This window comes from Sinocyclocheilus anshuiensis, unplaced genomic scaffold (genome assembly GCF_001515605.1).
Source record: "Sinocyclocheilus anshuiensis isolate Anshui unplaced genomic scaffold, SAMN03320099.WGS_v1.1 scaffold1097, whole genome shotgun sequence".
Classification (NCBI taxonomy): domain Eukaryota; kingdom Metazoa; phylum Chordata; class Actinopteri; order Cypriniformes; family Cyprinidae; genus Sinocyclocheilus; species Sinocyclocheilus anshuiensis.
The window spans coordinates 469557-480911 of record NW_015555843.1 but is presented as its reverse complement, the minus strand read 5'-3'; the positions used below and the strand labels follow the sequence as shown (position 1 = coordinate 480911).

At 38.0% G+C, this 11355-nt stretch overlaps 1 protein-coding gene across 1 annotated transcript; it reads left to right on the top strand.

The window, feature by feature from the left end:
- The first annotated feature begins 1494 nt into the window (after nt 1-1494).
- Nucleotides 1495-10391, top strand: arg2 (arginase 2). The gene is made up of 8 exons (XM_016469934.1): nt 1495-1909; nt 2004-2076; nt 8049-8223; nt 8647-8806; nt 9011-9105; nt 9416-9520; nt 9829-9965; nt 10057-10391. The coding sequence occupies exons 1-8, from the start codon at nt 1799-1801 to the stop codon at nt 10242-10244; spliced, it is 1044 nt and encodes a 347-aa protein (XP_016325420.1). The 5' UTR covers nt 1495-1798; the 3' UTR covers nt 10245-10391.
- The last annotated feature ends 964 nt before the right edge of the window (nt 10392-11355 follow it).

The window sequence follows — 11355 nt, the reverse complement described above, 5'->3', positions numbered from 1 at the left end:
TTTTGTGCATACGAACAAAAACCCCGAAAACATTCCACCCAACAAGAAAATATCCCGGAAATGCTTTGATATACAGCACACAACATTACATCAATGCTACAGCGACACCAAACGTCCAGCTGACTTACATTTTGCAGAAATAGTAAACTATTTCAAAGGCGCAATAATGTCGCCCAAATAATGCATTAGCAAGGCAATCTGATAAACAAATTTAACATGACATTAAATGCAAAATTTGCCCATGTAAACAGCCTTCGAATTAAATAAATTGCTTTTTAGTTTTTCAGGTAGGTCTAACAGTAGGGTTAAGGTATTTAACAATTTTTTTTTTTTTTTTACCAATTATCCAAATCTAATGTTTAGTCCTAGAAAGCTATTATTATCAGAACACGTGAGCATAACATAGCGGTTAGCAGATCAATGAATGAGAGGGCAGCGTTACCAGAGTTGCCCATATACCACACCATGTTACAACACAGTAGGGCTATTGCAGACAGAAACAATACTGTACTACATCGATGTTTCCTGTCGGCTCAATTTTTGAGTGGACTTTGCTGTTCCGATGAGCATGAACGGTATATGATTGGAGTGACTGAGCGGAGCACACACGCATAGAGCGGGATAATACGCAGAGTGTCACACCACGTGAAAGTGAAACCTGAGCGGTGAACTAATTTTCGGCAGCCGAAATTTCGGTGCATCTCTAATTATTGGCGACATCAGAAATTGATATTATATAATAAATGTTCTTTTGAACAATTTAGCAATTTAAAAATATTAAAAAATGATTTTTTACACGGCACCCCTGCTCTCGACAGACGGCACCCCAGGGTGCCGCGGCACCCCGGTTGGGAAACACTGGTCTAAACCATGGACTGAAGAAAAAAAAAAGAAATAAAGAAAAGACCAACCAAATCTAAAAACAAATCTACCACCAGATGGAGCCAAAGTGCAGAAAATATTGACTCCATTTACTGATCACTCTCTATTATGTTCTTTATTACAGATCGGTGATTAGCTAAACTAAACTGATCAATCAATAAAACTCAATGAATTATATACGAATGTGTAGTTATGTATATGAGTCAACTTCTGTGTATTTGCTCGAAGTGGATATAAACACTGAAATTAGGCCAAAGTTGTCAACAACTTGCCAGACCTCGTCATACTGGTATTCCACACATTTCTATAGAACATAAATATTCTGTCATGCAGCAATGCTATGGACACTGGATCTGTTTTGATAGACTGCATCTGTAAGACGGGAATTTGTTGACGAGACATTAGGCAAGCCAAAAAAAAACATATGCAGTCGACAGTGCAGAGATGGAAATTTCCAACACCACAAAAAAGGCACCCCATCTACTGTATCACGCCACTCATTCGCCCAAAGCCTCGCTCACTGAAACAAACTCACGCTGGCGGAGCTTCTGATTGGCTGGGAGGAAGGTGTGTCATCGGGTGTGACGCAGCTTGCCCGCTCTGTGAATAGAAAAACGTGGTTCACGCCGCACTAAGCGGAAACAATTGGATGCTGGAAGACAGTCAGATCTTGGGGGGCGGTTTTGAGATTTCACCCAAGGCGTGTAGTTTGAGCTTCACCTTCCGCTATTCACGAACTCATGAATATGAATTAAGTGGAAGATTTAAAGAAAAACGTCGTGGCAGTTCTTTGGGATTCAACAGCCAGTCCTGAGCCAGAAGAATAAAAAACCACATCGGGCGACAGACTATTCGTTTGAGACAACCTTCCGCTGCGTTTTTGTATTGCATTTCATAACTCTCCGGTTGAGTCAGCATGGCCTTGAGAGGACCACTGTCTAGATTATTGAGATTCACGTTGAGTTCCTGCCAACAGAACCGATCGCATTCTGTTGCCGTTTTGGGAGCTCCGTTTTCCAAAGGACAGGTAAGAAATATAGATTTATTTAATTAGAACTCACACAAACTCACCGGTGTATAACATAGTGATATAACTATTTTTTTTTACGATTTTCTCTCAGAAAAGGAGAGGGGTGGAGCATGGACCCAAAGCCATCCGGGATGCGGGTTTGGTGGAGAGACTTTCAAATCTGGGTAAGTACATCATTAGTATTATCTAGGTATCTCTCTCTATTTCAATAAGTTTATTGGCCTTATTAATGTTTGTGCAATTAGGGTTGTAGTGAGGATGAGGTTTCAGATGTGCTGACTCAGGCTGCAAACTCATATAAAAATAAATAAATAAATAGATGTGGACCTGAATGCAGTTTTCAGGTGGAGCGTGATACAGGCAGATGTTATTTTGGGTAGCCCAGGCTAGTCAGAAATGAACCTGATGAGGTCGTGGGATTTCTGTCGTGGATTAACCGCTGCCAGTAAATGTGAAAGCTACGGTGGCAGAGAAGTGCAAAGCAAATCACAATTCTGAAAACAAAATAACAAATTACAAACGCAAATGCAAGTCTAAAAAACAAAATAACAATTCAGAAAGCACAACAACAATTCAGAAAACATTATAACAAGTCAGAAAACACAACGACAAATCCGAAAACAAATTAACAAGTCAGAAAACACAACGACAAATCCGAAAACAAATTAACAAGTCAGAAAACACAACGACAAATCCGAAAACAAATTAACAAGTCAGAAAACACAACGACAAATCAGACAAACCGGATGATGTAGGTATAGTTTGAGACAGCGCCATTGGTTTGGGATTACTCACCGCTGACTGGACGAGACATCTGTCAATCAACGTATACGGGAAGAACCAGCCGAAGAACAGCAGAGTCGTGGTAGAAAGTTCGGAGATGGTATTAAAGTAGCTCAGTTTAATTTTATTGTTTATTGTATGAACTGCCCTTACTATGGAATAAAAAATATGGAGTGTGTATTTACAATTAGTTAAAAGTGGCTGTAAAACATCAGCTCCAGTGGTGCAGATGGATAAGTGCGTGTTGTTGGCTTTTTGACGCGATCGACCCAGGTTCGATCCCGCCTTTTGCCTAACTTTTTTTTTCTCCCTTTTCAAATCTCGTATCACATCGTAAAGGCATTTTATTTTCAATAAAAAATTAAGGAAATAATCAAAAAGTTGAAAATAAAGTATCAGTTAGGGTAGGTGTAGGGAGGGCTTTATTGTACCAATAAGGTGGCATCCATTTAATAATTAAAATTATAATTTACACTCAATACGTTATTATTGCATACTGTTTTATAATGTACTACAATACTGAAGTGCAGATAATTGCCACTATTTGCAACAAGTAGTATACTTGATAGTAGAAATCCTGCTATTTTAACATAGTGTAAATAGAATCCATTGCTAATACGAGATTTGAAAAGGGAGGAAAAAAAAGTTCGGCAAAAGGCGGGATCGAACCCGGGTCGATTACGTCAAAAAGCCAACGACACACGCTTATCCATCTGCAGTCTGGAGCTGATGATTAACAGCCACTTTTAACTAAATGTAAATAGACACCCCGTATTTTTTATTCCATAGTAAGGGCAATTCATACAATACATTTAAACTGAGCTACTTTAATACCATCTCCGAACTTTCTACCACGACTCTGCTGTTCTTCAGCTGGTTCTTCCCTGTATACGTTGATTGACAGATGTCTCGTCCAGTCAGCGGTGAGTAATCCCAAACCAATGGCGCTGTCTCAAACTATACCTACCTCTTCCGGTTTGTCTGATTTGTCGTTGTGTTTTCTGACTTGTTAATTTGTTTTCGGATTTGCCATTGTGTTTTCTGACTTGTTATAATGTTTTCTGAATTGTTGTTGTGTTTTCTGAATTGTTATTTTGTTTTTTAGACTTGCATTTGGGTTTGTAATTTGTTATTTTGTTTTCAGAATTGTGATTTGTTTTGCACTTCTCCGCCACCGTAGAAAGCAGTTCCCGCCAGGACTCTGTAACAAAAGCTCTGGGACTGGTGACTTCAAATTACTGGAGAACATTCGTGGTTTTTAATTACAAGTTTCCATAATTAATTATTCCTTATGAACTAACTAAATAAACAATGAATGTGTCATGCATTATAGCCTATTTTTTTTCTGGAAAGTATGATGTTGAAAGGAAAAACTTCCACTGTCTACAGTAGTCACGAATACCAGTGAATTTTCACGATTTTTGACACATTTTCAATAAAGCAAAAACTAATGCTATTTTTAAATGTTAAAGGCAAGCACTTAAGAGCTGTTAAACAACACAAAACAGTGATTAGAGTTTTTTTTATTCCAAAACGACTACTGTAGATTTCCCGGAATAATAATAATAATAATAATAATAATATTATTTAAATAACTTACCGTGTTTACATTGATACACGACAAAGACGAGCATTTTCACTGAATTTTGAAGTGTATCTGTCCGTGCCATAGACTGTAAAAAAGCACGCGAGCATCCACTTTACCGCCAGGCGCGAGCCAGCCACTGCTGGTACTGTAGAGAGTGATATCGTTACATCTTTTTAATTTTAGTATCGACTTGCTACCAGAATATTACATGCCTAGCGGCTTACTGCTATTACTAATTCTAATAATAATAACAGGAAAGAAGGCGTAATTCGCCTTTAACGTCAAATGCTTGAGTCATGACATTCCAGAGTTACTAGTCGGAATGTGTAAGTCACTTCGTCAGTCTCGGCTACAGTCAGTCAGTCAGTCAGCTGTTAATCACAAACATCGTGCAGAGAGGAGGGCCGCTTTACGTAACTCCATGTTCTCCATGTAATGCGATAGTTCCTGCTATCTTAAGCCTGAGCTTTTTTCCGTCGGCGGTTAAGAACAAATGACTTATGACACAGCTTCGAAGACCCCGTTTGACCTTAGCTGTGGAGGATTTTCCCTTATTATCGCTGAAAATGGGGCGCTGTTGTATATATTTTTTGTCTCATTAGCTCATTTACAGACTTATTTCTCTTGGACATTTTCTTGGGATTTTTCTTGGGACACTTTAGTACGTTTGATTGCGTGAGGAAAAAACTTTAATATCAGAATTTACGGAATTATATTTCGGATTTTTTATATATATATATATATATATATATCTCTGTGTGTGTGTGTGTGTCTATGTATAGTAGTATTTTAATTAGGGCTGGACGATATGGCCAAAATTTATATCACAATATATTTCTTGATTTCGGTCAATACTATATTGATATGAGCAATATATAAAAAAAGAAGAAGCCTACAACGGATGTCTGTACCTAAACATTTCTGAAAAAAATTACATTAAAAAAATTAATTTGCTAAGCCTATGAAACCTCTTCCTATAAAACTATATAATATTTTAAAGAAATAAAAACGGTACAAATAAATTAATGTTCACCTTTTATTTGTATTTAGCCTTCATACAAACAAGAAATGTGAAATCACCGTCACCTTATTAATATTAATATCTTTAACTAAACTAAACTATAACTATATAAACTATAACATAAGGCTGATTATTCTTGAAAATTGAAACAAAAGTGCTTGAGCCAGGATAAAGAATATGAAAAGTGCTCAGTTGCTGCAGAAAACAAAAAAGAGCGAGCAACAACAAAAATACTAGTTGCAGGAGACAGGCTGATTGAAAATGCAAATTCATTCTCTGCCAGCAGGAGGCGCTTTTGGCGCGGCAGAAACAGCGGTTTTCCCGGTAACAGCTATAAACAAAGGAGCGCTCTGCTCATGAACGCTACTTTATCAAATAAAATGAAAATGCCTTCGAAACTTTTCTTGAAGGTTCCCTTCAAAGATACATTCATATAAAACACCCGTGCCGCATTTTGATTTTGAAATGTGCAGTGCTTATGTTTATTCAACTAAGTCAAACTGTCAAAGCCTTTTGGACAATCTATTTGTGGCGGTCAGTGTTGATATTGTGGCGGGCCACCACAAATAAATCAATATGGGAAACACTGGTAATGTATATTGAAATATCGGAAATGTTTAAAATCATATCACCGTTATTGAAAAAAAAATATTGCGATATATATTGATATTTAATTATTGTCCAGCCTTAATTTTAACATAAAAATATCTGTAGAACCTAATGATACAATGATGATTTGTTGCATCACTTTAACAGGCGCATGGCATCACGTGTTTGTAGTTGTGAAAATAACCATGGCACCATATATGGCGAGCATTCTTGACCAAACTATATCAGAGCTTACCTTATCCAATGCAACAAATATAGTCTTGCTCTTCACCAACTGTTGGTTGTAAATGTCTTGCATATGGCAAGGCGTTACATTAAATACACAAAAGAGAGCTGAAATGTAACACGCTCATTCTCAAAATCCAAAAATTTATTTGAGCAAGAACTGCAAATGAACCTGAAGTCTTCACAAGTCGATACAAATGTAACCCTTACCTCTGTCTTAGCTTATGACGACCATCCCTCATGCTACTATCATGGCCAACTCCTTCATTTCCTCATAGTTTGCTTGTTTTCAAATCTAGTATTTTAAATATACTTATTTAAAACTTAACTGTGCCACAGTGTTCACGTCTATTCTTGTTAAGAGGCCACATGATGGTATGCAAGTCCATCATTGGTCATTTAAAATCTGATGATGAGTAATTCAACACTGTCACGAAGTCACTGTGGCTGGTCTGGTTCTGTCATCGTGGGCCCCATCAGCTGTTTAGACCTTCATCAGTGTCCACCTATGGGAGTTTCTACCTACATTTCTATATGACACTACATGGCTTGGTCAGATTCATGCTGGAATTGAGTGACAGAACTGTGACCTGTCAGTCATACAGTCTTAGAAAGAAGCATGTGCTTGGTCAGAGTAGGCTGAAAGTGTGGAAACTTTAACAACAATGTTTATTGTAATGGTCATGTTAAGAAAACCTTGACATGTCATTAGTTAATATATATGTCCTGTCTTTTTGTAGACTACGCTGTGCATGATTTTGGAGACCTGACCTTCAAACATCTGGAAAAAGATGAGCACTTTATGCATGTGCCGTTCCCACGCACAGTTGGACGTGCCAATCAGCTGCTGTCGGCAATCTATTTGTGGCGGTCAGTGTTGATATTGTGGCGGGCCACCACAAATAAATCAATATGGGAAACACTGGTAATGTATATTGAAATATCGGAAATGTTTAAAATCATATCACCGTTATTGAAAAAAAAATATTGCGATATATATTGATATTTAATTATTGTCCAGCCTTAATTTTAACATAAAAATATCTGTAGAACCTAATGATACAATGATGATTTGTTGCATCACTTTAACAGGCGCATGGCATCACGTGTTTGTAGTTGTGAAAATAACCATGGCACCATATATGGCGAGCATTCTTGACCAAACTATATCAGAGCTTACCTTATCCAATGCAACAAATATAGTCTTGCTCTTCACCAACTGTTGGTTGTAAATGTCTTGCATATGGCAAGGCGTTACATTAAATACACAAAAGAGAGCTGAAATGTAACACGCTCATTCTCAAAATCCAAAAATTTATTTGAGCAAGAACTGCAAATGAACCTGAAGTCTTCACAAGTCGATACAAATGTAACCCTTACCTCTGTCTTAGCTTATGACGACCATCCCTCATGCTACTATCATGGCCAACTCCTTCATTTCCTCATAGTTTGCTTGTTTTCAAATCTAGTATTTTAAATATACTTATTTAAAACTTAACTGTGCCACAGTGTTCACGTCTATTCTTGTTAAGAGGCCACATGATGGTATGCAAGTCCATCATTGGTCATTTAAAATCTGATGATGAGTAATTCAACACTGTCACGAAGTCACTGTGGCTGGTCTGGTTCTGTCATCGTGGGCCCCATCAGCTGTTTAGACCTTCATCAGTGTCCACCTATGGGAGTTTCTACCTACATTTCTATATGACACTACATGGCTTGGTCAGATTCATGCTGGAATTGAGTGACAGAACTGTGACCTGTCAGTCATACAGTCTTAGAAAGAAGCATGTGCTTGGTCAGAGTAGGCTGAAAGTGTGGAAACTTTAACAACAATGTTTATTGTAATGGTCATGTTAAGAAAACCTTGACATGTCATTAGTTAATATATATGTCCTGTCTTTTTGTAGACTACGCTGTGCATGATTTTGGAGACCTGACCTTCAAACATCTGGAAAAAGATGAGCACTTTATGCATGTGCCGTTCCCACGCACAGTTGGACGTGCCAATCAGCTGCTGTCGGGAGCTGTGAGTGGTGCGGTGGGGGCAGGACACACCTGCATCATGTTGGGGGGAGACCATAGGTACACAATTTTTTAATCTAAAGTCTTTGCTTTTTTTATGTCAAATTTTGGGCTAAAAATACAAACTTTTATCTACAAAGCCTTTTAACTTGGTATAGTTATAAGTGTTTATCATGGAAAATGTCAGTGTTAATAATTAGTTACTTATTCCACTAGTCTTTCCATTTATGTCTTTTTGGCACAAGCACAAATTAATGTTGCTAAACTGAGATCAGTTTTATCACTTTGTTTCTGAAAGGTCAAGGTTTGTCTTTTAGACTCAAGAAGCTGTTTGTATTTCCAGTTAGCTTAATCCAAAATTTTCTAATCAAAACTGGTCTGACAAATGAAAAAATTCAATGTAGTCTCAGACTGTGTTGAATTTGTTCTATTAAAGGCCAAAATCATCAAATATTAACATTTGTAATACTTTCATCCCTGCAGCTTAGCGATTGGTTCAGTGGAAGGTCACGCTCAGCAGTGCCCTGACCTGTGTCTGATATGGGTGGACGCTCACGCAGATATCAACACTCCTCTGACTTCACCTTCTGGAAACCTCCACGGCCAGTCTGTAGCATTCTTACTTAAGGACCTGCAGAACAAGGTGATTAGCATCCATGCACAAAATTAGACAGTTAAAAGAAGTGTTAATATCATGTAATCATTGACATGGTTTTAATTCCTTGATCTCAAAGGAGGTAACACTTGTACATGATTTTTCCGCTTACAAGTAATTTGTCCCCAGAAATCTCTAAGCTTGGTTCTTTAGAACATCTAAAGCCATTATCTTCTGCTTTCTTACCTGCAGATGCCAGAAGTTCCTGGATTTTCTTGGATGAAGCCTTTCCTGTCTGCCAGAGATCTGGTCTACATTGGCCTCAGAGATGTGGATCCAGGCGAACAGTAAGCACACTATGTTCTGTCATCCAGGATTTGGCACCTGTTGCCTGTTCTCTAAAGCCTATGCTACTAAATCACCAATTGTTGCAATCCATAGGCTATTAATATAACTAACATTATCTGTAACCACCAATAGGGCACAAAATAAAATGTTTATGATGAAGCCAACATGAGACTAAATCAGACCAATTTGGATGGTGAATCCACTATAATACATACAGTATGTGTGTGTACTGCATATATAAAGAGAAAGAAAAAACAGCATCACTACTTTTATTTTACTAGCCAATTTGATCTTATTGCTCTCTCTCAGTATAATCCTGAAGACCCTGGGAATCCAATATTTCTCCATGCGGGATATTGACAGAATGGGCATTCAGAGGGTAATGGAGGTCACTTTGGATCACCTCTTGGCAAGGTATAGTGATATTGCGAAAAACATACACACTTATTTACCTAGTAGTGGTGCTTCTGTAAACAACCAGCAACAAATTGCATGTTGCTGCTTATTCTACATGTAGTTCTCCTGTGTACTATTGAACTTTGTAAATGGGGGCAGAGTAGTTTTCTGGAGGAATACAAGCTCACAAGCGGCCTTCTTTAACCTGACTTACATGTTTAATGTCATAAATAATTTGTAGCACTTTATCTCAGTTTCATCTGTGTACACTACATCACAATCAAACAACCTATGTAATTTGTCACTGTTATTTGTTTTTATATCAGGAAACAAAGGCCAATCCATCTGAGCTTTGACATCGATGCATTTGACCCGTCCCTGGCTCCTGCCACTGGAACTCCCGTTAATGGAGGATTGACCTATAGAGAGGGCATCTATGTAACAGAGGAGATCCATAACACAGGTACAGATCTACCATTCACATAACTGATGTATTTGAAATCAAATAAATCCAAAAACCTTGACGCTAATATTTTTTGTTTTGGACTACACAGGTTTACTCTCTGTGATGGATGTGGTTGAAGTGAACCCCACACTAGGTGCGACACCTGAGGCTGTGGAGGCCACAACTAGCCTAGCCGTTGATATCATCTCATCTGCTCTCGGTCAGACACGTGAAGGTGCACACATCACCTTCCCGAAGATTCCAGAACCAAAAGAGGACACCGAACTGCGGCTTTAGAGCATCAGATAATCATCGAGGACTTTGAAAAACCAACCACTTTGCATTCCAAAGTCTAAAAGAACGACACTTAAGGATTTGCAGAGACTGAGCACCAGGCTAAAGATTTCATTTGAAGGTTACTGTAGTCTTGGTAAAAAAAAAAAACATTGTCACCTCACTGGTGAAGTGCTACTATAAACACGTGGGTGAGATTTGTTTTATTATACCTACTACTAATTTTGCTTTGGCTAAAAAAGGTCTGAGATCTGGATTCTCTATGTTTGAGGACTAATCTAGCAGAAAAATAAATAGTTTTAACATTTGTTAGCTGTCATAGGATTAGTGCAGGGTTCCTCAGATCTTGCCCTGGAGGTCCAATGCGCTGCAGAGTTTAGCTCCAACCCTGATCAAACTCAGCTACCTGTGAATTTCTAATGATCCTGAAGACATTGATTAGCATGCTCAGGTGTGTTTGATTAGGGTTAGAGCTAAACTCTGCAGGAAAGTGGATCTCGTGGGCCAGATTTGAGGATCCCTGGATTAGTGGGTAACCCTGATCATGCTCTGGGACTTACTGCAGGAAAAAGTGATCTAAAAGCAAATGTGCATATTTTTGCAGGCTGAGGTGACTCTTTACTGTGGTGGACTGATTGATTTTTCTTTCATTTGAAACATGTTTGCACTTTTGGACCAGAACAGGTTTTTATTGTATTTCTACGTTTGTTTGTTTTTTGTATAGTAGGACTGCTTTTAATGGCTAATTTAATCCTTCAGGTTTGGTTAGGTTGAAACTGTGTGATCTTTTTTTAAATAGCGTAAGTTATTTCAGTAATTTTCATATCTATTTAAATAAACAAGAAAAATCATGTATGAATGCATTTTGTACACCCTTTCAGATCTGAATTCACCACCAGTACAAGTATCTTCTTAGGGAAAGTTTGGTTTGTTGCATTTCTGTTTCAGTAAAAATGTTTTCTTGCAATAAACTAATGTACTGGAGACAGACTGTGACTTGTATTTGATTGGTTAGTTTGAAACAACTAGGGCCAGTTGTTCAAAAAGCTTAATTTGGATAATAATGATCTGGATTTGGTAATCCCATGTTGGTAACCCCCGGTGATGGAAAAAA

Bases quoted from the DNA above. Each gene is read 5' to 3' on its own strand.
- arg2 (XM_016469934.1), top strand. From the start codon at position 1,799: ATGGCCTTGAGAGGACCACTGTCTAGATTATTGAGATTCACGTTGAGT. The intron at 1,910-2,003 runs GTAAGAAATATA...ATTTTCTCTCAG, and splicing joins CTCCGTTTTCCAAAGGACAG to AAAAGGAGAGGGGTGGAGCA. The intron at 9,521-9,828 runs GTATAGTGATAT...TTTTTATATCAG, and splicing joins TTGGATCACCTCTTGGCAAG to GAAACAAAGGCCAATCCATC.